The sequence below is a fragment of the Lithobates pipiens genome, unplaced genomic scaffold, assembly GCF_037356315.1.
Source record: "Lithobates pipiens isolate NorthernLeopardFrog02 unplaced genomic scaffold, aLitPip1_a1.2 Scaffold_16, whole genome shotgun sequence".
NCBI lineage: Eukaryota > Metazoa > Chordata > Amphibia > Anura > Ranidae > Lithobates > Lithobates pipiens.
This window is the reverse complement of record NW_027507748.1, coordinates 40827256-40853816: the sequence shown is the minus strand read 5'-3', so window position 1 is coordinate 40853816 and position 26561 is coordinate 40827256. Positions and strand designations below refer to the sequence as shown.

General features: G+C 47.0%; 1 protein-coding gene across 2 annotated transcripts in view; it reads right to left on the bottom strand.

Annotated features, from left to right (window-relative positions):
• Window positions 1–3564: 3564 nt before the first annotated feature.
• Window positions 3565–26561, bottom strand: part of LOC143981721 (cell surface glycoprotein CD200 receptor 1-A-like) — a 61528-nt gene continuing 38531 nt past the window's right edge. For both annotated transcript variants that reach the window (XM_077479765.1, XM_077479764.1), the window contains exons 5-6: window positions 10791–10851; window positions 3565–3742 (exon numbers count right to left, since the gene is read on the bottom strand). In XM_077479765.1, the coding sequence (XP_077335891.1) occupies window positions 3650–3742; window positions 10791–10851 (154 nt within the window). In that variant the 3' untranslated portion in view covers window positions 3565–3649. The remainder of the gene's footprint in view (window positions 3743–10790; window positions 10852–26561) is intronic.

The following is a 26561-nucleotide window of genomic DNA, read 5'->3' as shown; positions in this document are numbered from 1 at the left end:
ACCACATCATGGGCCTCTGGGTTGTACTTGCCCCTGGGCCAAAAGTTGCCGGTCAGCGCCTGATCTATGGCCAACTGGAGGACAGGAAGCCATGGAAAGACAGGGTGGGGACAAACGCATAGTTGATCAGGGTTTCATGTAATGGTCTATGTGTTGTATTGTATTTTCCCTGTTGAAAGAAGAATAGATAGAAGTGATAGTTGACTCTGTTAAGTGATTTTATCTGCACCTTATTTTAAAACAATATAAAGCCTTTTAATCAGATTGGAATAATGTACAGGTGCAGACATTTTACTGAAGTCAGGCTTAGAGGAGCCTTCTTAGCCCTTGTACACACGGCCGGAGATTCCGATGTAATGTGTCCGATCGGACCGTTTTGTCGGATATTGCGACTGTGTGTGATCTCCATCGGACTGTTTCCATCGGAGTATCCAACGGACCAAGTTTTACAACTTGTTGGTAAAATTTTCAGACAAAATGCTCCGATCGGACATACTCCGATCATGTGTAGAGAATTCCGATCAGACAAAGTGCCACGCATGCTCAGATCAAATTCCTACATCAAAGCTATTGGCTACTAGCCTGAACGTAGTCCCGTCGTAACAAAATAATGTCATCACGTTCTGAAATATCGGATTGTCCGACAACTTTGCCCGACTGTGTGTATGCAACAGTTTTGGACAAAATCCGACGGACAAAATCCAACGGATTTGGTTGTCGGAATGTCCGACCGTGTATACAAGGGCTTAGAGTTGGCCTTTGTCCAGCCAAACTATTTTTATTTTTGATAGAGTGGAAAAGCATTAGAATCCCTGTTTTTAGCCCCAAGCCCCTTCCCATCCACTTACGCTAACATGCATTGTGCTAAGGCAGCCTGTTCATTCAGAATGTATTGACATTGCACAGCAATAGAAGAAAAACTAGACCTCAGCATTTTTCTGTAACTTGGCTCACCACAACACCGGTATGTTATACTTTTCAAGTTGAGTCTGCTGGTGCCTACTATGCTGTGTGCTGGGGATACATACTATTGTAATTATTATTATTATACAGGATTTATATAGCGCCAACAGTTAGCTTCACACCTTAAAAGGTGTCATGCTTTACCGTGCCGTGTGGTAAAAAGTGCTAAAGCATGCATATTAGTGCATGTGACTGCAATGCATGAGTGTGAAGGGAGCCATTTATTAGACGTGTGCAATTAGTTTTGTATGAATCGAAAATTCGTACGAATTTCCATAAATTCGTACATTCGGGAAGATCTGAAATATGAATTGCTATGCTTCTGAATTTTGTACGAAATTTCGTTTACGAATTTGGGATCCAAATTCCGTTACATTGGAAACGTGACTGGTGTTTTGTTGACCAGAGGTTTTTATCTGCTGCTGAGTGAGGGTTGGAAAAATTACCTTTTTTTAATATGGGAGTGGGAGACTGGTACTGGTAATCGATGGGAGATTCAGAATTGGACAAAATAAGAATTATCATTAATTATGATTATTCGTTATGATGAAGTTAAAAACCAAGGAAGTCAGCACAGCACAGGAAAAGTGGGAGCCCCTCATAATGAGCACAGCACAGGGATTGTGGGAGCCCCTCATAATGGTAAATTCATCATAACCAGTGATTCTCAACCAGCGTTCCGTGGAACCCTAGGGTTCCTCCAGAGATTGCTATGGGCTCCTTCAGCATTGGGCAATTTCTACCTCTCAGATAACTTCCCATTGACACCATTGATCTTTTTACCTATCTGTAAGGAGGTAATTCTTCCCAATGACCACAATTCTAAGGACCATTCTTCCCACTGACCGTCATACTAATGTATCATGAGTTGTAGATTTCAAATTTTTAGCAGGGGTTCCCTGAGACCGGTAAACTATTTCAAGGGTTCCTCTGTATTGAAAAGGTTGAGAAAGGCTGATCATAATGAACATTCGTAATTGTTATGAAAAGTTAACGAACCTAACAAAAATTCGTATTTCGTACGAATCCAAATTGCATTTTGGACACAAATTACGGAATACAAATTAACGGCTAATACGAAACGAAACAAAACAAAATTAATTTATTGACAGAGCACGTCTACCATTTATAGAAACAATATGACAAAGTGAGGGAAAATTTGTTTTTGTATGTAATGTGGTGAAAAGTTAGGACCCCCTTCAGAGTTACAGTAAATGAGAGGGGATGTCTTTAACTAAGCCATGGATAGCAGTAAAACCCCAACAGGGGTCCTGACGAAACTCACGTGATGTGAGTGAAATGCATTGACGTCATAGTGCCATGTGACCTGTCTCCTCTCTCATTCTAACGGCTTTCACCATCAGATATCAGCCATCCCATCTGACTAACATTCCACCCGCACAGCCTGCAATGAGGTTTGGAGGACTGCACAGGTGACGTGAGTGTTACTCATCTACTGACTTTATCATCCACCCCACAGCTACCTGGGAACTTCTGTGGAAATAGAGGAAGTTCATTGAGTAGCGGGTCTGCGACCATTGTGAATCACCTGTCGTGGAGGACAGAGCGTCAGCAGGAGATCGGGTGAGACTGTTCCTGGACAGCGTTCCCGATCCCTCATGCTATTACCCCTCTGATGTTACTACCGCTGTGTGGATGTTTCCAGATCCATGACTAATGCCGCATACACACCACCGGACTTTTCAATGGACTAGGTTTAACGGAATGAATCCGTCGGATATTACGATCGTGTGTGGGCTCCAGCAGACTTTTTTTCCCCAAAAGTCAGACGAACCTAGAAATAAAAGATGTTTCAAATCTTTCCAATGGACTCAAGTCCAGTCGAAAAATCCATTTGTCTGTATGCTAGTCTGATGGAAGAAAACCAATGCTAGGGCAGTTATTGGGCAGTTATTGGATACTGGCTATGAACTTCCTTATTCTAGTCCGGTCGTACGTCATCACGTTCAAATCCATCGGACTTTGGTGTGCTTGTGGCCAAGTCCGTTCATTCGGAAAGTCCGGCGAAACTCCGCCGAAAGTCTGCTAGAAAGACCGTCGGACCTAGTCCGTCGAAAAGTCCGGTCATGTGTATGCGGCATAACAGGCCACAGTGACTAAACTAATACTCCCTCTTTCCACCTCCTTGGCTGTCACTTTTGTATGGCGATTGAAATATAACTGCTACCTCCAGCTTGTGCCTCTGTACTTTACAACACAACTTTAAGTCCTCAGCATATTGCTGTTTGTGGCCCATCTACATGGACTGTCCCTTTAGTGGCTCAATAAGGCTTAATAAGGTCTCCTGACAGTTTTCCATTGAGTGGGTATGTATGTGAATGAGAGCCCAGGTCCTTTATTTTAATTTTCTGACAATGTTGTCACAAATGGTTTTTATTATTGTGTGGTGAAGGTTTTCGTTTTTTTGTTTGATGAATTTTTGTACAAATAAACGTTATCAATTTGATAGTTACACCGCTGTGTGCTTCCCTTTGGAGTCCCTTCACTTTGATATACTTTAGTCATTTTCTCTCATTCTAACCCTTTCCCCAAAAAAGCGTTTGGCTTTACTGTACTTTAACTTATGGAAACAAAACACGCTTTAAAACAATAGTGGAATATTTTAATAATATCTCTAATATTTACAATTCTGCTTAATTCATCCACACAGTCCGTTCTCATTGTTTCATATTTCTAATTTAACTGTGTCACCTGTCCCCCAATACAAAACGTTCTCCTTCTGGGTATAGATGGCATAAGGCTCAAATTCTTGTGTTTCCTGCAAAGACAGAGGCAAATATTTACACAATGGTTTTATTTTCAGGATCTCCTGCAAGGTAAAGGCATAATGTGCTAGTATGCATTGCATACTAGCGTATTATGAAATACCTTAGAACAAAGCCCCCGCAGCGGCACCTAGTCAGGGCTGACATGTCCCCCCAAGCGTTTCTTCTGGGTTCGCCGGCTCCGGTGCTGTGAGTGGCCGGAGCCATGATGTCACTCTTACGCACGGGAGCCCCCAGTTCCGGCAAGATGCTCTGATGTTCAGGCACAATATGCCGGACCTTCAGAGTGCATGCGCGGATGATGTCAGTGGCTGCATGCAAGATGATTTTATAAATGGTGTATGCTTAGGAGATATTTCATTTTACCCACAGGTAAGCCTTATTATAGGCTTACCTGTAGGTAAAGATAACAAAGCAGGCTTTACTACCACTTTAAAGCACCTACCACACTGTAATAAAACACACGCTAGGCACACAGTTAACCCTTTGATCGCTCCAGATGTTTAACCCTGTCCTCATGAGTACAGTGACAGTGCATTTTTTAAATCACTGTTTACTGTATTATGCCGTGTACACACGACCGGACTTTTCAACCGCAAAGGTCCGACGGAACGAATCCGCCAGACAATTTGATCGTGTGCGGGCTTCATCGGACCTTTGCTGTCGAAAAATCAGACGGAGTTTAGATTTAGAACATGTTTCAAATCTTTCCGACTGACTCGAGTCCAGTCGAAAAATTTGTTTGTCTGTATTCTAGTTCAACGGACGAAAACCAATGCTAGGGCAGCTATTGGCTACTAGCTATAAACTTCCTTATCCTAGTCCGGTCGTACATCATCACGTTTGAATCCGTAGGACTTTGATGTGATTGTGTGTTGGACCTAGTCTGCCGGAAAGTCCGGTCGTGTGTACGTGACATTAGTGTCACTGATCCCCAAAAAGTGTCAATTAGTGTCCACCGCAATGTTGCAGTCCTGCTATAAGTCGCTGATCGCCGCCATTACTAGTAAAATAAATAAATAAATAAAAATATCAAATAGTTTGTAGAAGTGATAACTTTTGCGCGAACACATTTTCTTTTTTTACCATAAATATGTAGCAGAATAGACATTGGCCTAAATTTATGAAGAAATTAAAATTTTTAGGGCGTTACTGATTAAAATTTTTATGTTAGATTAATCAATTTTTTTTAAAATCAATTAATCGACTCATTTCGATTAATTATAACGCACATACAGATCAAACTACTTTTGGCTGATCTCCTTGCATTGCAGCTCTGCATTAGTCAGTGGTAAATGTGGTATACACTATATACAATCAACTGGCACTAGTTAGTTTCCACAATCCATGACTTAACTTCACAGTTCACACAAATACATTTTACATTCAAACTATAGCACTGATGTAGGTCATTTTTTTTATTAAACTTTAAAGTGGTTGTAAACCCTTACAAACCACTTTGACCTACAGGTAAGCCTAGATTAAGGCTTACCTGTAGGTCCAAGAAATATCTCCTAAACCTATATGGTTTAGGAGATATTTGCCCAAAAACAGGCACCGCTGTCTACGGCGCATGCACCATAGACAGCGGTGCGCAGGCGCACTGAGCACGGCATTCTCAGCGATGGAGCTGCCGCGCGTGTTGGCTCCCATGCGTCATCGCGGCTTCGCCGAATGACAGCGGTGGAGCTGCGAGACCCCACCAACAAGATGGATGCGGCGGACTACAGGGGACAGCGGCGACTTCGCTGGCTCCTGTGTCAGGTAAGTGACACATAATGGACTACATAGTAGTCCATTATGCTTTTTCCTTTGCAGGGAATGAAAAAGGAAGTAAACTCATCAGGGTTTACTTCCTCTTTAAGTTAGTTTAACTTTAATTATAAAAACGTAATAACTTAAAAACTTTTAATTATAAAAACTTGTCTAGTATATTGACTGTCAGTCACTTTATAGTAGGCAAGTAGGCATCACTTTAGCCAGTCATGCAGACATACCAGAGTGTTTACATTTTGTTTTGTTTTTTACAATGTTAAAAACTGAGGTTATTAAATTTGCCTACACTTAACTCACTGAAAGAGAAGCACGGATTAAGAATGAAATGATATAAGGAGTGCTGGACATGACAGTGTGGATGAGGGACACAGAGGGTTAAGCTTTATGGGTGGAGTTGAGAAAAAGGTTTGCAGGAAACAAGTTCAGTGTAGGGGAGGGGGTCACATAAAAGGGAGGGGTGTGGCTTTAAGGGATCATTCGGAGCCCAGTGTGACACAGAGGAGGCAGTTTTTCGCTGCTCCTCTGCTATGGCTGACCTTGAGGGACTCTTCGCGACGGGCGGCGGAGGTGCACGGAGCAGACTGGCTGCGGGACCGCGTGGGTGACCTGGCGGACGGCGATGAGGACGGCGGCGGGACAGGTGAGGTACAGCTGCGCGCGCAGAGGTCTCGGCCTCCGGCGCGTTTTTCTCCTGGGCCTACACCTCGGCCGCCTCGTGACTCCCGGAGCCCGGGGGAGGACCGTTCGGTCCCCCCGGCAAAACGGCCGGTTCTCGGCTCTCCCCGGTCCGGGCGGTCGTTGCGCCGCCGACCGGAGGGGGGCGGGGCTTCGCGGCCGCATGGCAATGGCGCCGGGCCTGCAAGGGGCCCGGTGGAGGAGGGGGGGGTGCGGATGGCTCTGGGTTTGGGTGTCAGGGGGGGTGCGCATGGCGGGGGATCGGCGGCCTGCTGGCTCAGGAGCAGTGATCCGCGCCGCGGGGGGGCGCCTCGGGGGGGCCGCATGCTGGTGGGGGGGAGGGCGGGTCGCAGAAGGCCGCCAAGGTGCCTGGCAGGGCCGGTTTCAGACGCCGGCATGCCGGGGGCGGCGGGGGGAGGAGGACATTGCCTGCAGTCCCGGATCGCATGGACCAGAAGGACCGCTCGGAGCACAGGGGGATGGCGGCGTCCCCGGTGCGCGCTGGTGAGGTCGGTTCGGAGAGCGAGCTGTCCCAGGAGGAGGAGGTGTCCTTTTCTGCGCCCGGGCCGGTTCAGGTCGCCGGGGCCCAGGGGGGCCGGGTAAGTTGCGCGAGTCTACATTGCTGGCCTTGGCCACGCTCCTGGGCGGTTGCGGGGTTGTTGGGCAATTTGGTTTTGCTAGAATTATTCCCGATAGTGTTGGCATTGGAGCTGTGGTGGGCGGAGTTTCGTAATTTGCAGTTGCGCATCAATTGCGACAACATGGGGGTGGTTCAGGTCCTCAATCGGATGACTGCTTCCTCGCCCCCGGTCATCCGGCTGCTGCGACAGCTGGTTTTTCGCTGTTTGCGGCTCAATGTTTACGTTTATGCTGTGCACATACCTGGGGTGGAGAATTCTTTGGCTGACTCGCTCTCTCGTTTTCAGTGGGACAAGTTCCGGCAGCTGGCGCCGGGAGCGGAGGAGTCGGGGGCGCCCTGCCTCGGGTGGATGTGGGAGCTGCCCTTGGAATCGCCGCAGGTTGGTTGAAAAGGTCGTTGAGTGAGGCTACATGGTCCGCTTATTCTAGGGTGTGGGCGGAATGGTGGGCGTTCCTGCGGGAGGTTGGTGTAGCTGGTCGGGGCTCCGACCGGCGCTGGGTGGTATTGTACTGGATGGCCCAGAACATTGAGACGGGTCTGTCACCCGCGTCTATTGAGCGGAAGCTGGCTGGGTTGGCCTTTTTGTTTAAGCTGTGGGGGGAGCCGGACGGGACGAAGGATTTTTGGGTGCGGCAAACGTTGAAGGGGTACAGGAGGGATTGGAAGGGTCGGGATGCGCGCCGGCCGGTGTCGTTTGACAATTTGGTGGCAATTTGTTCTCGGCTGGTGGACGTTTGCTCGTCGGCTTACGAGACCGTTCTGTTTACGGCAGCTTTTTCGTTGGCGTTTTATGAGGCGTTTAGGATAGGGGAGTTGGTGTGTCGCTCGAAACGGGTGGCTGGGGGTCTGTTGGATAAGGATGTGCAGGTGGTTGCGGATCGGGTGAGTATACGGTTGCGTAGGTCCAAGACTGATCAACGGGGCACGGGAGTGGCGATTACGCTGCTCGCCCTTCCGGGCTCGGCAGTGTGCCCTGTGGCGGCGGTACGGGCTTTCCGGGCGGTGCGGCCTGGGGGGGCGGGTCCCTTTTTGGTGCATGCGGAGGGCTCTTTTCTATCTCGGTTTCAGTTTGTGTCGGTCTTTCGGCAATGCCTGAGAGAGGTGGGTTTGGATGAGCGGGAATACGCGTCCCACTCTTTCCGGATTGGGGCGGCAACGGAAGCGGCACGATGTGGGCTGGAGGAGGCGGTTGTTCGCCGGATTGGTAGGTGGGAGTCCCGGAGGTTCCGGTCCTATGTCCGGCCGCAGTTGATACTGGGGTAAGGTGGGTGCGGCTGGGGGTGTTGTTTGCTGTTGGGATTTCTGGGGGGGAGTACTGTACTTGTAACATTCCGTTGGTTGTTGTGTTATTTCTCTTGTTTTCATTCCAGATGGAGGTTCTCCACGCCTCGTTTGGATCCTGGGGCATTCGTACGTGTGCTGGGGGGCCAGGAGAGGTGATTCTCTACCAGCAGGCAGGCAATTGGGTATCCCCAGGCGGGTGGCTAGGGTGATGTGGTTGGGTTTCCCGGGCATGAGGTGGGAGCGTGTCATGAGGGAGGTGGAGCGCTTCGCTTTGAGAGACAGGCCCCCGGATGTGCTGGTTGTTCATGCGGGGGGCAATGACCTGGGCGTTCGGAAGGTGAAGGACATTTTGGCGGATATTAAGGCTGATGTGTTGCGCCTGCGAGTCCTTTTCCCGGGCACCATTTTGGTGTGGTCGGACATTGTGGCCAGAACGGTGTGGCGGTGGGCTAGGTCTTTAGCCAGCATTGAAAAAACTAGGATAAGGGTGAATAAGGTGGTTGGGCGGTTTGTGGTGCAGAACGGGGGCATTGTGGTTCGACATCGGGAGTTGGAGGTGAATGTGGGGCTTTATCTTCGGCAGGATGGCGTTCACCTATCGGATGTGGGGATTGACCTCTGGTCCTTGGGCTTACAGGAGGGGATACAGAAAGCTCTTCGGGTGTGGGGTGGCCCTCAAGGTTGAGGGGGTCACCCTTTCGGGCTGTGGCGGTGTGTTTTCTGGTGGTTTCTGACGGTAGACAGGTACTCAGAAGGGACCTGAGGGTGTGGGGGGCTCATCTAACGATCGGCCCCTCTGGGTATTCCTGAACGTTGGAGGGAATACGGTTATGTTCACTGGCGGAAGTTGTCTCCGACCGGTCACAGGTGGAGGCCTTTGGGAAGTTGGTCAGGTGTACCGCAGTGATTTGGTATTGGCTTAAGTGGGGTCACCGTCAGAGATCACCAGAATGGGCAGTTAATGTTATTTTGAGTTATGTTTAATAAAGGCTGTTGTGGCCAGTTTACTCCAACCTATGGTGTGGTCTCGTTTCTAATAGGTAAGGAATAGTATAAGGGGAACATTCAGACTACACTAGTCAAGAGAAGCACGGATTAAGAATGAAATGATATAAGGAGTGCTGGACATGACAGTGTGGATGAGGGACACAGAGGGTTAAGCTTTATGGGTGGAGTTGAGAAAAAGGTTTGCAGGAAACAAGTTCAGTGTAGGGGAGGGGTCACATAAAAGGGAGGGGTGTGGCTTTAAGGGATCATTCGGAGCCCAGTGTGACACAGAGGAGGCAGTTTTTCCCGCCCTCCCGCCCTAATGTTATGTGTTTGTTTTGTTGTGTCTTTTGTTGCTGGTCTTTTCTTATTTTGCAGGTTTCATCGGTTGTCACGGCAGCTGAAAGTTTTTCGTGTTGGCGGTGTGTTTTCTGGTGGTTTCTGACGGTAGACAGGTACTCAGAAGGGATCTGAGGGTGTGGGGGGCTCATCTAACGATCGGCCCCTCTGGGTATTCCTGAACGTTGGAGGGAATACGGTTATGTTCACTGGCGGAAGTTGTCTCCGACCGGTCACAGGTGGAGGCCTTTGGGAAGTTGGTCAGGTGTACCGCAGTGATTTGGTATTGGCTTAAGTGGGGTCACCGTCAGAGATCACCAGAATGGGCAGTTAATGTTATTTAATGTGGTTTAATGTTAATAAAGTTATTTATATTTATATATTTATATATATTTATATATTTTCATATTTACAAGTTATTGGAGTGAATTTTGAGTTATGTTTAATAAAGGCTGTTGTGGCCAGTTTACTCCAACCTATGGTGTGGTCTCGTTTCTAATAGGTAAGGAATAGTATAAGGGGAACATTCAGACTACACTAGTCATGATCCCAGTTAACCACATCCATATTTACCTGTCTGGTGACGTCCCAGACATCGATGTCACCGGACTCCTCCCCCCTTCCCTTCGTTAGCAGACAGAGGCACTTGGGGAAGGGGGGAGGAGTCCATTAACGTCGATTTCTGTGATGTCACCGGATCTCCGACAGAACTCCCTGAAGACCTGGAAGCCAGCGGAGAGGTGAGTACCGATCAAAAGAATTTTAATTGTTTTTTTTTTTTGTTTTTTAGCAGGAAGTAAAAAAAAAAATTGTCATAAATTTTGTTTATAGCCCAATAAATAAAACCTGCAGAGGTGATCAAATACCACCAAAAGAAAGCTCTATTTGTGGGGAAAAAAAGGACATCAACTTTATTTGGGTAAAGCGTCTCACGACCAACAATTGTCAGTTAAAGTAACGCAGTGCCGTATTGCAAAAAATGGCCTGGTCATGACGGGTAAATCTTCCAGAGGTCAAGTGGTTAAATAACATAAATTTAATGATGTAAAAAAAAAAAAAAAAAAAAAAGGAAAAAGCTTCATGTTTTGTATCTGCCTAGGCTTTAAGTAGCATGCAGATCTAATTGTAAGCTAAATAATGAATTTATGATGATAGCAAGAGTTAGTTTCCTCTCAAAAAATTGACTTTATTTCCAAGATTCCCATAAAATACACGGTACAAAGTTTCTGGTAAATCACTTTTACCTTAATCAGGCTTATAAAATATGTAACATATGGAAATTATTTGCAAACCAGCTTGAGATTTCACTTTCACAACTAGCAACGTAGTTTACCACATACCTCTGCAAAACCATCCACTTGTTGCGGGGGTGATGTGTTAAGTGACTTTTTGGAGCACGTTCTGCAAATAAAGGTCAGAAAAAAATAAAAAATATATATTAATTTCAAGAGAACCAGTCATGATTAGTTTTATGCAGCCCAAATGCAGTCAGATTATTTATTAGGCTAGGTTCACACTATTGCGATGCGGGAACGCCGCGAATCCGCGGCGTTTTCCCGCATCGCATACCTCCCGCCGGCAGTTCACACTGCCCTATGCGGACGGCTGGGGGTGTCAATGTTATGTTAATGACACCCCCAGATCCGTCGGCATATCGCAGTGCGATCTGCCGACTCGCACAGGAATCGGATCGCATGGTGTGAACCCCCATGCAATCCGATTCCGTTGCGGACCCAAAAAAGGGTCCTGTGCGAGTTTGCTGCGGGACAGCTGCGAGTTCAGCCATACTATCTGTATGGCTGAACTCGCAGTGCTACGGAGATCGGATGTGATTTGCTGTGCGAATCACATCCGGATCTCCCCCCGCAGCAGTGTGAACCCAGCCTTAAGTCTAATGCCGCGTACACACGACCGGACTTAGGTCCGACAGACTTTCGACGGAGTTCTGACGGAGTTCTGACAGAGTTCTGACGGACTTTCCGAATGAACGGACTTGGCCACACACAATCACACCAAAGTCCGACGGATTCGAACGTAATGACGTACGACCGGACTAGAATAAGGAAGTTCATAGCCAGTAGCCAATAGCTGCCCTAGTGTCAGTTTTTGTCCGTTGGACTAGCATACACACGAGCAGATTTCTCAGTAGGAACTGGGTCTGGCAGAGTTCTGGCGGAAAAATTTGAAACATGTTCCATTTCTAAAGTCTGTCAGACTTTTGCAAATCAAAGCCCACACACGATCGAATAGTCTGCCGGAATTGTTCCGTCGGACCTTTGATGTTGAAAAGTCTGGTCGTGTGTACGCGGCATTAGATAGGGTAGGGTTGGAACCCTTGTTGACTTTCTGTTGTCTTCCATTGTGAGAGTTGTTTTCTATTTCTATTTGATGGGTGACAGATAGGAAAGGCAAAGTAAACCTCCCCAGTGGAATTACAGTTTGTAACAAATACTATCTAGTCGAGTATGGAAGAGTTAGAACCATCCTGCTGTTTGTAAACCCATTGGGGAGATTTCCCTGCATTTCCTATTTATGATGGGTATCAAGAAATGAGATAGGGTGTCAGTACATCAGGAATGTCCAGTTTTCATATACAGTTAAACCTTGGTTAACGAGGGTTTTGAAAGACGAGCAACTTTTTTAAAAAAAAATCCTGACTTGGTTTGCGAGGCTTGCAAAATGAACAGAATTTAACAGAATTTTACTGCATTTGGCCAGAGGTGCAGGGGCGCCGGTGACACTCTGTACCTTTCGGAGTCGTTTGGAAATAATCGGAATCACTTGCAAATACTCTGTTCCCAAGTGTTTCCGGCATTTCCTAGGGTTTCCGAGTTCAGTCAAGCTGTCCCCCAGTATTTCTGAGGCTCTCTGGCGTCCTCCACCACCTCTTGTCACATGCGGTATTGCATGCAATAGAAGTCAATGTGGAACAAATTATCTTTGTTTCCGTTGACTTTTATGGGGAAACTCGCTTTGATAAGCGAGTGCTTTGGATTACAAGCATTCTCCTGGAACGGATTATATTCGTAATCCAAGGATCCACTGTATATATATAATTTATAGACATGTGCAGAGTAAATTATTTCGTTTCGGAATTTCGTTTTCGTCCGAAAAATTAATTTATTTAGTTACTCCCAAAATTCGTTTTTATTTATTTAGTTTTTCGTTCAAAAATTGCATTCGTCTGAAAATCCACATGAATTACAGTCAAATCTGTCTTTGAAGGCTTATGGTGTCTGTCGAATGTATAAAGAAGATTCGATGGAGCTAGTATAAAGCATACTTCGTGTGAACTTTAGAACCCTATTAAAGTCTATGGGACTCCAACGTTCAAAATCTAAAGTGCTCATTTTAAAGGCTAATATGCAAGTTACTGTCCTAAAAAGTGTTTGGGGACCCGGGTCCTGCCCCAGGGGACATGTATCAATGCAAAAAAAAGTTTTAAAAACTGCCATTTTTTCGGGAGCAGTGATTTTAATAATGATTAAAGTGAAACAATAAAAGTGTAATATTCCTTTAACTTTCGTACCTGGGGGGTGTCTACAGTATGCCTGTGATGGGGCGCATGTTTCTGGTGCTTAGAACTGTCCCTGCACAAAGTGTCATTTATGCAGGAAAAAAGTCCTTTAAAATCACTCGTGGCTATAATGAATTGTCGGCTCCGTAATACAGAGAACACTGTCATTGATAAAAATAAAAATAAATAAATAAAAAAGCGTGGGGGTCCCCCAAATTCAATTACCAGGCCCCTCTGGTCTGGTATGGATATTAAGGGGAACCCCCCGTCAAATAAAAAAAAAAATCGTACCAGGCCACATGCCCTCAACATTGGGAGGATGCTTTGGGGTCTGTGACCCCTCAAAGCACCTTGTCCCCATGTTGATGTGGAGAAGGGCCTCATCTCCACAACCCTGGCCGGTGGTTGTGGGGGTCTGCAGGCGGGGGGCTTATCAGAATCTGGAAGCCCCCTTTAACAAGGGGACCCCCAGATCCCGTCCCCCCTGTTTAAAATGGTAAGGGGGTACAAAAGTACCCCTACCATTTCACAAAGAAAGTGTAAAAAATAGTTAAATAAGACAAACACACTTTTGAAAAATTCCTTTATTAAAAATAAGAAAAAGATTCCAGCTGTGGTAATCCACTCTTGCTATCCAGCGACGGACGATCATCTCTCCGGGGTCCAGTGATGGCTGATCTGATCCAGCGCAGCGAATCCATCCATCTTCTGTCTCCACAGAGGAGATACTGCGGGGATCCCGGCGGCCTGAAGTTTTTTATATGCGGAGGGTGGAGCCACCCGTCACCTGACCCCGCCCCCCTCTGACGCAAGGGGAAACCCGGGCTTCGCCGTGACGTATGGGTGACCCCGCCCCCTCTGATGTAACGTAAACCTGCCTGTGTTACATCAGAGGGGGGTGGGGTCACCCATACGTCCTGGGGAAGCCCGGGTTTCCCCTTGCGTCAGAGGGGGCGGGGTCAGGTGACGGTGGCCCCAGCCCTCCGCATATAACAAACGTCAGGCCGCCGGGATCCCTGCAGCGTGTCCTCCGTGAAGACAGAATATGAATGGATTTGCTGCGCTGATTCAGATCAGCCATCGCTGGACCCCAGAGAGATGATCTTCCGTCACTGGATAGCAAGAGTGGATTACCACCGCTGGAATCTTTTTTTTATTTTTTTTTATTTTTAACCACTTCAGATCCGCGCTATTGCCAAATGACGGCATTAGCGCGGACCTACATTTTCAGGACTACGTCTATTGACGTCGTCCTGGTTACGAGCGGCCTGCGCGCCCCCTGAGGGGCGCGCGCGACGCGCTCTGTGATCGGCGAGTCCGTGAGACTCGCCTGATCACCGATCCGTGTAAGGGGTCGATCCCGACCCCTTATCACGTGATCAGCTGTCAGCCAATGACAGCTGATCATGTGATAGAACGGAGCCGGTAATCGGCTATTATTCCTCCTCGCGCTGACAGCGCGAGGAGAGAAAAAAAAAGCCGATCACCGGCGGCCGTGATCGGGACATCAGTCCCGATCACGGCCATCAATACAAGGGACCACCTGCCACCTGCCTGTGCCCACCTGCCTCCCGCAGTGCCATCCTGAAGTAAAATAAAAGAAAAAGTAAGTGCCCCCCGTCAGTGCCCCCTGTCAGTGCCCATAGTGCCCACAGTGCCACCCACAGTGCCACCCACAGTGCCACCCACAGTGCCACCCCACAGTGCCACCCACAGTGCCACCCAATCTGCCTCAAAGGTGCTGCACCCCAGTGCCGCCCATCAGTGCCCAGCAGTGCCGCCCATCAGTGCCCAGCAGTGCCGCCCATCAGTGCCCAGCAGTGCCACCTATCAGAGCCACCTATCAGTGCCACCTATCAGTGCCCATCAGTCCCATCTATCTGTGGTACCTATCAGTGCCCATCCGTGCCACCCATCCGTGCCACTTATCCGTGCCACCCATCCGTGCCATCTTATCTGTGCCCATCTTTGCCCATCAGTGCCGCCTTATCTGTGCCCATCGGTGCCGCCTTATCTGTGCCTATTAGTGCCGCCTTAACTATGCCTATCAGTGCCCACCAGTGCAGCCCATCAGTGCCCACCAATGCAGCCCATCAGTGCCCACCAATGCAGCCCATCAGTGCCCACCAATGCAGCCTATCAGTGCCGCCTAATCAGCGCACTTCAATGAAGGAGAAAAATGACCCGTTTGCAAAATTTTATAACAAACTATTAAAACATGATTTTTTTTTTTGCATCTTTTTTTGTTTGTTTAGCAAAAAATAAAACTCCGAGCTGTAACTAAATACCACCAAAAGAAAGCTCTATTTGTGGGAAAAAAATGATAAAAATTTCATTTGGGTACAGTGTTGTATGCCCGCGCAATTGTCACTCAAAGTGCATCAGCGCTGAAAGCTGAAAATTGGTCTGGGACTGAGGGGGGTTTAAGTGCCCAGTAAGCAAGTGGTTAATAAAGGAATTTTTCAAAAGTGTGTTTGTCTTATTTAACTATTTTTTACACTTTCTTTGTGAAATGGTAGGGATACTTTTGTACCATTTACCATTTCAAACAGGGGGGGGGGGGCGGGATCTGGGGATCCTCTTGTTAAAGGGGGCTTCCAGATTCTGATAAGACCTCGCCCGCAGACCCCCACAACCACCGGCCAGGGTTGTGGGGATGAGGCCCTTCTCCATATCAACATGGGGACAAGGTGTTGAGGGCATGTGGCCTGGTACAGTTCAGGAGGGAGGGGGCCGCTCTCTCGCCCCCCCCTCTTTTCCTGCGGCCTGCCAGGTTGCGTGCTCGGATAAAGGGTCTGGTATGGATATTTAGGGGGAACCCCACGTCAATTTTTTTTAAATTTGACGCAGGGTTCCCCTTAATATCCATACCAGACCTGAAGGGCCTGGTAATTGAATTTGGGGGACCCCCATGCTTTTTTTTTATTTATTTATTTTTATCAATGACTTTCAATGAGTGTTCTCTGTATTACGGAGCCGACAATTCATAATAGCTGCGAGTGATTTTAAAGGACTTTTTTTCCTGCATAAATGACACTATGTGCAGGGACCGTTCTAAGCACCGGAAACATGCGCCCCTTCACAGGCATACTATAGACACCCCCCAGGTACGAAATTTAAAGGAATATTACACTTTTATTGTTTCACGTTAATCATTATTAAAATCACTGCTCCCGAAAAAACTGCCATTTTTAAAACTTTTTTTTGCATTGATACATGTCCCCTGGGGCAGAACCCGGGTCCCCAAACACTTTTTAGGACAGTAACTTGCAGAATCTTTTCTCTCTGTCGAATATTTTTTCTCTGTCGAATATTTTCTCTATATAATCTTGGACTAATAGAGGTAAGGTTAGGAACATTCGACCACAGGTTCTATAGACACAGATTGTTATTGTCAGAGTCACATCGAATCTCCTATTCTATATCGAACTGTTGTAACAACGAAAACGAAAATAAAGCATTTATTTATGTCGGATCTTTCGTTTTTCGGATTCTGTGCTTTCGTTATCGTTTGTCAAAACGAAAACGAAACTACCTGAAATTCGGACAAAAATGCATTCGGACGAAAACGAATGCACATGTCTAATCATTTATACAGTGGTCTCTATAACGTTTCTTCAGACTAAATAATATACACCGATTTGGGGTATTTTCACCAAGAAATGTTGCAGAATAAACTTTGGCCTACATTCATGAAAAAAGATTATTTAGGGTCTATGAGTCATAAGAAGGCCAATGAGAGCTGCAGACCTGGAGGTGTATCTGTGTAAATCCAGGAAGTGAACAGGCAGCAGCTTCAGCTGCCCACAGTTAAAATGGCTGCAGTCAGACTCAGTGGAGGGAGATTTCTTCAGCATTTTTCGCAAGTACAGAATCACAGAATATATAAAATAATATGCAAAGTGGTTGGAGGGAAGCTTCAGAATGGCAAAGCCACTAGTAACCTCTGGAGGAACTGTTTGAATATGGCTGCATTGGTTGATTTTTGAACAAACATCCCTACGAACATTCATTTGAACACATTCATATGAAAAATCATATCATGACTTGGCCAATTCAAACTCAAAATTGAATTTGCCTTTTATGTTTAATTTTGGAATGAATGTAATTTCCTGAATGAAAACCACATTCACTGTTAGACATTTTTTTAAGAAAAAATGTCCATCCTGTTTTTTTCTCACCAAACTGGTAGAAAATATACATCTATTTGGCCTCACTAATAGCTAGAAAAGTGAATGAACATTTTTAAAATTAAAAATTTACAACAAATTTTTACTAGTCCACAGCACTCGCCACTGCATTGACCAGGCTGTGCCATGCTTACTACAGCCACTCACACACAGCCAATTCTACAGCTGTTCTCCCTCTTGCTTGTTTCGTCAGATTAGACGACCTGTCAGATTTGGTAACTGAAGTTACATTCAGTCGCCGCCATCTTCCTACTTATAAGGATACAGTGAGAAGGTGGCAAGCGGACATCTTGTTACACCCACCAGAGTCTGGCATTTCACACTTATTTTTACCAGTAAAATCAGCTTATATAGTGAAATTCAGTATTTTTAAAACCGTAAGACTGTTTTTTTTTTTTTTCAAATATATATTTTATTAGTTTTCAACAATGGGGCAAGGGCCCGTTTAACATACAGCGGTAGCATAAAAATGGAGGTCGCAGCCTCCAAGTCACACATCTTGACAGGATACCAAATACAGCATGTATTGCAACAGCACAAGAAAGAAAATATAACCCGGGTCTATATACTCCCGAGGCTCAGTTCGTTGGTATATCCAAGGTCTAAACAATATAGGCCGACATAACGCTACCAGAAAAGAATGAAAGAAGAGAGAAAGGTGAGATGCAGGGGAAAAGGGGGAGGATCGGAAGAGAAGGGGGGGGGCGGAGGGACAGGGGGAGGCGTGTGACGAAGGTACATGTCCATGGGGACGGCACCTCCGTATACTGCCTAGCGTCTGTATAATCACAACAGCTCAAGGCGTAAGCAGGGACTTTCCTTCATCTGAAAGAATGAACATATTCCAGAGAGACCAGGTTTTCCTATAGGTGTCCTGTCTGTGTTGTGCTGTCAGCACCAAGTCCTCCATTTTTTTCATGTCTTCTACCCTCTTCAACCACATAGCTACGGTTGGAGGACAGTCCTGCTTCCAAAGTAGGGGGATACAGGACTTGGCAGCGTTAGTCAAATGTCTCAGTATAGATCTCCTATATTTTCTGGGGGACAGGGTGGATACATGGAGTAGAAAGAACGCGGGGTCATTGGGAATCAGCAGGTCCGTAAATTTTTGAGACACCGTGCGTGCCGCAGTCCAGAAAGGCGTCAACTTAGGGCAGGACCAAAACATATGTAGCATGGACCCCCTTTCCTCATGGCACCGCCAGCAATGTGCCGACGTGTCTGGGAAGATGGCGTGCAGGCGACTCGGTGTAAGATACCACCGTGTGATGATTTTATAATTGGTCTCTTGAATTTTAGTGCACATCGACATTTTAAGAGAGTGGTCAATTATATTTTGTTTCTGGACTGCAGTAAAGGTGCATTGAAGCTCTGCCTCCCACTTGTCCAAGCACGCTAGGCTCGGCGGGTGGGCTGGTGTATTCAGTGTCGAGTACATTGTAGAGAGGACCCGAGAAATTGGTTCCGTGCCCGTGAGGAATTCCTCGTATGAGGTCAGCGGTCGTGTGTAAGATCAGGGGATCTGGGATGCTTTGAAGGAAATGGTATATCTGTACTGCGTCCCAGAAGGAGAGCTGGAATGAGCCCGCGGGGTCGGTTAGTTCCGTTAACAAAGGCCACCTACCTTGCCGCACAAATCGTGCAGCCGTAACACAGTCTGAATCCCTCAGCGTCCTAAAGCGTGTAAGTGAGTTCCCAGGGGGGAACCGGTGGTTACCCAGAATCGAGGTCAATGGAGATGTTTTGGTAGTCAGGGAGTTCGGAAGTGTCGCCTGAAGACATTGCATCAGAGTGTTCCCTATCAAAGGATGCGATTTTATCGTAAGACTGTTTTGATGTTGATTTTTCAAAGCAGCAGTGTTCTGTCATATTAGCAAACCTGTGAGATTAGCAGGCTCACCGCTGCTTTTAAAATTTAACATCTAAACAGTTAGACAGATTTTTTTATTTCAATATGTAAGCCGAGTTTACTGTTAAAAATAAGTGTGAAATGCCAGACTCCGGTGGGTGTAACAAGATGTCCGCTTGTCCCCTTCTCACTGTATCCTTACTGTGGACGAGTGCAGGGTGTAGCAAGATGGCCATGACGGAATGTCACTTCAGTCACAAAATCCCACAGGTCGCCTAACCTGCCAGTGAGTTAAGGAGAAAGAAAGAGAAGACAGAACAGACAGAGGAAAGCCCTGTCCACCACCTAGAAAAAAAAAGGAAAGCAGTAATGCTATTGCTGTGCAGCCTGGGAAAAGACAGAGCCTGCTGGGAGAAGCAAGGACTTGTGGGAGATGTAGTTCCCAGCGAGACTAGACTTGGGCTGCAGATTGGCTCTGGGTGTAAAAATCTTAGCAAGACAAGAGCTCTGCAGAGGAGGAAAAGGAAGGACTGTGTCTGGGTTTGAGGGAGTAGTTGGGAGGACATTGTAGACACAGTTCAGGAGGCTATTGATGGAGGATTTGCTGCAGCGTTGGGGACACAGAGAGGTTGAGTCGCTGGTATCTCCTTCATTGTGGGAACACCGCTGTCAAGCCTGGAGTCGCTGCCTTGTTGTTGGGAAGACATCATTACGGCTGGTATCATTGAGCCCAGAACAGAGAGTGGGAGGAGACAAATTATCATCCTGTGTGTTAATGAAAGGCCACTGTCCATTCCCTACACACCCTATTTGAAAGAACAAATGCAACTAGAAAATGCATTACCTGGAGAAAATGCGTGGGAATGCTGAATAGCATCAAAACTGCCCCATCCTATTTCTCTATTATAAATCAGTACATGGCGTGTCTGTGCTCTCCCCCGGGCTCTGTAACTGAGATGCTCCAGCTGCCTCCCCCACTGCCCATCACTGTGTAGAAGAAGTTTTGTTAACCATGGAAACAACAAAAGCCTGGATGCCCTAAATTTAATGACATTTTCTGAAATGATCACTAAACTTAAACAGCTTTTTCACAAAAACTGTAAAAGATATCAAACTGAAAAGATATAGCCAGATAGCTGAATGTTTTGTGAACGCTTTAAAGTTTGCTTGGTGTCAGTAGGTGAAAGTATGAAGGAGCTGAAACTTTTGGTAGCAGAAGAAGATTTTAAGGATTTTAAGCATGCTCTCATTGACTTCAATGTTAAAAAAAGTGTTAAAAAGCTTAATATTTAAAAAATATAAATAGTAGAAAAAAGTTGAAGAAGTCCCATCATCAGCTGAAGGAGCTGAACATTTTAAAAGTTGAATGGTTTTAATAGCTGAAAGTATGCAGAAGTTACGCAGAGCCAAAAAACGTATGGAATAATAATAAAAAGATGATTAATAAATAAAAAAACAAATAACAATAGTGGGACTGTTAAAGCATTCCCACTAATAATCCTCACACACAAGTTCCTGAAAAGGGCTGCAGTAATGCTGGGTGCTGTAATGACCACAGGCTGGAAACCGTAGACAATCAGAGTGAAGAAATGTCATCAGAACACCCAAGAATTCCTCAAAGGAGAGGAGTGCGGAATGTATGGTGATGGCTATTATGTGCAGTAGAGGAGTGCTTAGTGTATGATGGTGGGTGGTATGTACAGGGGAGGAGTATAGAGTGTATGGCGGTGGGTAGTATGTGCAGGAGAGGAGTGTGGAGTGTATGGTGGTGGGTATTATGTGCAGGAGAGGAGTGCGGAGTGTATGGTGGGGGGTAGTATGTGCAGGAAAGGAGTGCAGCATGTATGGAGGTGGGTAGTATGTACAGGAGAGGAGTGTGGAGTGTATGGAGGTGAGTATTATGTGCAGGAGAGGAGTGCAGCATGTATGGAGGTGGGTAGTATGTACAGGAGAGGAGTGCTTATTGTATGGAGGTGGGTAGTATGTGCAGGAGAGGAGTGTGGAGTGTATGGTGGTGGGTATTATGTGCAGGAGAGGAGTGTGGAGTATATGGTGGTGGGTATTATGTGCAGGAGAGGAGTACAGAGTGTATGTTGGGGGGTAGTATGTGCAGGAGAGGAGTGCAGCATGTATGGAGGTTGGTAGTATGTACAGGAGAGGAGTGCGGAGTATATTGAGGTGGGTAGTATGTGCAGGAGAGGAGTGCAGAGTGTATGGAGGTGGGTATTATGTGCAGGAAAGGAGTGCGGAGTGCATGGAGGTGGGTAGTATGTGCAGGAGAGGAGTGTTGAATGTATGATGGTGGGTAATATGTACAGGGGAGGAGTATGGAGTGTATGGCAGTCGGTATTATGTGCAGGAGAGGAGTGCGGAGTGTATGCAGGGCTGGTGCAAGGATTTTTGACACCCTAGGCCAGTGATGGTGAACCTTGGCACCCCAGATGTTTTGGAACTACATTTCCCATGATGCTCAACTACACTGCAGAGTGCATGAACATCATGGGAAATGTAGTTCCGAAACATCTGGGATGCCAAGGTTCGCCATCACTGCCCTAGGCGAAACCCCATTTTGCCGCCCCCTTGGCTCCACCCCTGACTCCACCCCCTTTGCTCTGCCCATGTAATCCCCACCTTTTTAATGACCGCTACTATTTTGCATGCAACACTTTGCTAGACCAGCTAAATTTTACAGTTTTGCCCCCAAACCAGGTTTTGGATCAAATAATTCAAAACAAATTTTTGCGCCCATCAAATACAGACTCACCAACGCCCATCAATGCCACTTTACGAGCATCCATCAAATACAGACTCACCAGCGCCCATCAAAGCCGCTTCACCAGCGCCCACCAAATACAGACGGATCAGCGCCCATCAATGCCACTTCACCAGCACACATCAAATACAGACTCACCAGCGCCCATCAATGCCACTTCACCAGCACCCGTCAAATACCATGTCACCAGCACCCATCAAATACAGACTCACCAGCGCCCACCAAATACAGACGGATCAGCGCCCATCAATGCCGCTTCACCAGCGCCCGTCAAATACTATGTCACCAGCGCCCATGATCCAATAGAGACTCAGCAGTGCCCATAAAATACAGACTCAGGGGGGACATTTTAGCAGATCAGTCAATAAATAATACATATACACTCACACACATTTTAAAATGACATTTCATATACAATCTCATTAAGAGAGAAAGCAACAGTTTTTACTTATTCCACCAGTGACACCTGTTTCTCACTGGCATCCACTTTGCTGTGTTGTCTGTGTACGGTGTACCTGCTGCTTCTGTTCTGTGTCCTGTGGTGCCTCTTCCTGTTACAGCCAGCCCAGGCTGCACCTGTCCCAAAGCCCGGAGAGCTGCCGCCAGGCGCCACGCAGCCATGCATCCCATGATGCTTGCATCCTCCATCCATCCATGATCCATACTCCGTTCAAGGAGCGCGAGGGGGGGCGGGGCCGGGGGAACTGTGCTGCTGGAGTCTGGAGAGTGGCCTCGGAGAGATATGAGTCATAACATCACGTGACAGACTGAGACTGACAGAGCAGAGAGCGGAGAGCGGAGGGGGAGGTGGGGTGGAGGGCGCTACTGCTGCCTGACACAGTGACACTGACACACACAGAGAGCGTCCAGGGGTTTACTGGCTAGCTCGCTGCAGAGCAGAGAGGGGGGATGTCTGTGTGGAATGTAATGTGTGTTTACATCAGCGGAACGGAGGGGGGGCAGGGGGGGTTGGTGGCGGCGCTGCTTGACATGGCAGGATAATTACAAGGACAGTGCACTGTACAGGAGTAGAATAACCAGCGGCTGGGCGTCCTAGGCCTGCAGTGCGCCCTAGGCGGTTGCCTAGTCCGCCTAGTGGTAGCACTGGCCCTGAGTGTATGGTGATGGGTAGTATGTACAGGAGAGGAATGCAGAGTGTATGGAGGTGGGTATTATGTGCAGGAGAGGAGTGTGGATGTATATGGAGGTGGGTAGCATGTGCAGGATGGTGTCAATAGGGCAGTGGATGTTGTCATTAGTTCTTTTTTTTTTTTTTTCCCGCAGCCGGCGGGAGAGAAGAGGGAAGCCAGCTGCGGGGGGACGAGGGGGGCAGAGGAGAACAGAGAGAGGGGCTGGAGGAGGAGGACATGGGGGACAGTCCAGATGATCAGTGTGGCGGTGGGGAAAGTTGCAAGCACCGATCTCCCTGTATGGCTTTTCAGTTGACAGCCACTGTCAGCTGCTTCAATGAAGGCTATACAGAAATTGTTCCTTGCAACTTTCCCCACCGCCACACCGATGATCCGGACTGTCAACCTGGGGATCATCCCAGCATCATCCCAGGGATCACAGTGGGTCCCACTCTGCACCCATGGAAGATACTCCACTGCTTGATTTGCTGATGGGATTTCTTCACTCTCTTTAAGGCTGTGTTCACACTGCCATACGGAGTGGCTCACAGCAGGGGTACAGCGCGGCCCTGTTCACCGTTACAGCTCCGATTTTGGTCCAAATATTTGGCTGAATCCAGACTATAAAAGGGACCAGAAGATGCACAGGACTCCTGTGCCATTCGCTCCGGGAACCATTGAGAGCCGGTCACAATCTCCTGACATGCAAATTGGATACAATTTGCAATATTGTGAACCCAGCTTAAAGCAGTTATATTGCTTACTTGGTGATTTTTACCTACGGTTTAGAAGATATTGACCCTGCATGCAGCCACTGTCAGCGGCGCATGGGCTCTGCAGGTGCGGCGGTCCGTGCCGCAAGCGCGGGAGTGATGTCATTGCGGCTCCGGCCACTCACAGCGGCTATCCAGGAAGAAACGCAGAGAGAACATGTCAGCTCCCTCAGCAGTGAATGGGTGAGCTTCGGGAGCTTTGTTCTAAGGTAAGTATTCCGAGGCATATTAGCACTTTATGCTATTGTCTTGCAGGTTTTTTTTTTTGTGGTTTACTACCACTTTAAAGGAACTATATTGCTTGGCTTGGACACTATCTAGGCATTTATACCCGGGTTCAGAGGGATTTACGTTTGAGAACTCCAACAGAAGATTTGGGCCCCGATTCATAAAGCAGTGGGAGGAAGTTTGCCTGAGACTATTTTTGCATTGTAAACACAGACATAAAATGTAGCGCTACAAGGGTAATAAATAAATCTGTGAAAAAGGAAATGCCAAATCCTAAATAGTGTTAGGAGAAACAAGTAAGACAGTGACACAAGTATCAATGTCCACTAATATCTGTCCACTTTACCAAGAATGTTGGACACATCTACCATACGGCATTGCGTCATACGAGCTTGAAAGGCTGCGATAGCCAGGGATGGTAAATATCCAGCTGGATGATTTCTTCCGCAATAGGGTTAAATCCACATCTACTACAGTCAAGATCCAGGATTCCAACCTGGCAGCTCAAAGAAGGGTGGACCACCAAAAGTCGATCTCTTAAAGCTGGGATATGCAATTAGCGGACCTCCAGCTTTTGCAAAACTACAAGTCCCATCATGCCTCTGCCTCTGGGTGTCATGCTTGTGGCTGTCAGAGTCTTGCTATGCCTCATGGGACTTGTAGTTCTGCAACATCTGGAGGTCCGCTAATTGCATATCCCTGTTGTAAAGATTCCTCCAAGGTGACTCATCAGAGGCCAAACATAGGGGCAGTAGAAGACTTTGCGGTCGAAATGTGTAGGGCCAGCATTTTCTGCCTCCCGTATTGCTTTTATTTTATCACCTGATTTTTTATGTTATATCATCATTTTGTATGGTGTTTTTAAACTTTTTTCAATAAAATGTCATTGGTTGACCTATACTATGTGGAGCGCCTCCATATCATTTTCTCCCCTATGTTTGGCCTCTGATAAGTAACCTTGGAGGAATCTTTACAAGATCGACTTTTGGTGGTCCACCCATCTTTGAGCTGCCAGTTTGGAATCCTGGATCTTAATCGTAGTAGATGTGGATTTAACCCTATTGCGGAAGAAATCATCCAGCTGGATATTCACCATCCCTGGCTATCACAGCCTTTCAAGCTCGTATGACGCAATGCCGTATGGTAGCTGTGTCCAACATTCTTGGTAAGAGTACCTATCCTCTTGTCTGCATGCTGTAGCAGTTTGATGCAAGATCCATTGTGTGTGAAAACTGGTGCTTGAAGATATGGCTCACTGAAAGTGGACAGATATTAGTGGACATTGATTTTTGTGTCACTGTCGTCACTTGTTTCTCCTAACACTATTTAGGATTTGGCATTTCCTTTTTCACAGATTTATTTATTACCCTTGTAGCACTACATTTTATGTCTGTGTTTACTTTTGAACTTGTTTTTTTTGTATGTTAGCAGCTATATTGTGTAAACTTACACATCGGGTGCACATATTTCACATATGTTTAGTACTGTTTGTTTTTGGTTTAGCGCAGTGTTTTCCCTTTACCTACACATTATTTTTGCATTGCCCCTTAGTATAGGGATTAGAGGTAAAGTGATTACTCCACTTGTTACTTACTGGGTCACATATTATTTTCTAACTGTTTCCGTATACTTGGTAAAGTGTTTATTATTGTTTTTCCTTCTTTTGACTGTTGATTTATTGTGTATTGTTACAATATATATTTACCTTTCAGTCTTGGTGTTTCATAGGGAGTGTCATTCACATCTGGAGTCGGGGGATGCAAACATCAGTAGCTCCTTCGGGGGTAAGTGCTACACTAGTATAAGGAAAGCTTTAGATACTACAGGGACCAACTTCAAAGCCCAAATATTGCTTTGCCACACAAAGCTCACTTTAAGAATTATTTAATCTCTTTTGGTAGCCCAAAGCTCTTTCCATACATTGCAAACTAGTTAATAGAAGCAATTCTCGGGACAATTATTTTTGATAACTGGTTAGCATTATGCCGCGTACACATGATCAAACAAGCGGGTGGAAAAGTCCAACAAACTGAAGTCCGCCGGACAATCCCCCCGTGTGTAGTCTCCGGCATACTTTTTTGACCCGAAAGTATGGCGGACTTAGAAAGTAGTTTTGCACTCCAATCTTCCCGTCGGACTCGCATTTCGGCGGACAATCCGGCCGTGCGTATGCCAGTCCGCCGTACTTTTGAAATTAACAGACTTTTCCCGCCCGGAGAAAAGTCCGCTCATTTCGAGCGGGTCTCCAGGTAGGCGGGGCCCGCGAAGGAGACACCGCTGGCCCCGCCACCTGGTATGGACTTAAAGGGAAACCCCAAAGCCGGAAAAAAACGGCGCGGGGGTTCCCCCCTAGGTCCACATCAGACCCTTGTCGGAGCACGCTACCCGGCCGGTCAGGAAAGGAGGGGCGGGCGAGCGAGCGCCCCCCCCCCCTCCTGAGCCGTAACGGGCCACGTGCCCTCAACATGGGGGGGCCTTGGGGAAGGGGGGGCCGAGTGGCCCCCCCCACCCCAAAGCACCTTGTCCCCATGTTGATGAGGACAAGGGCCTCTTCCCCACAACCCTGGCCGTTGGTTGTCGGGGTCTGCGGACGGGGGGCTTATTGGAATCCAGGAGCCCCTTTTAATAAGGGGGCCCCCGGATACCGGCCC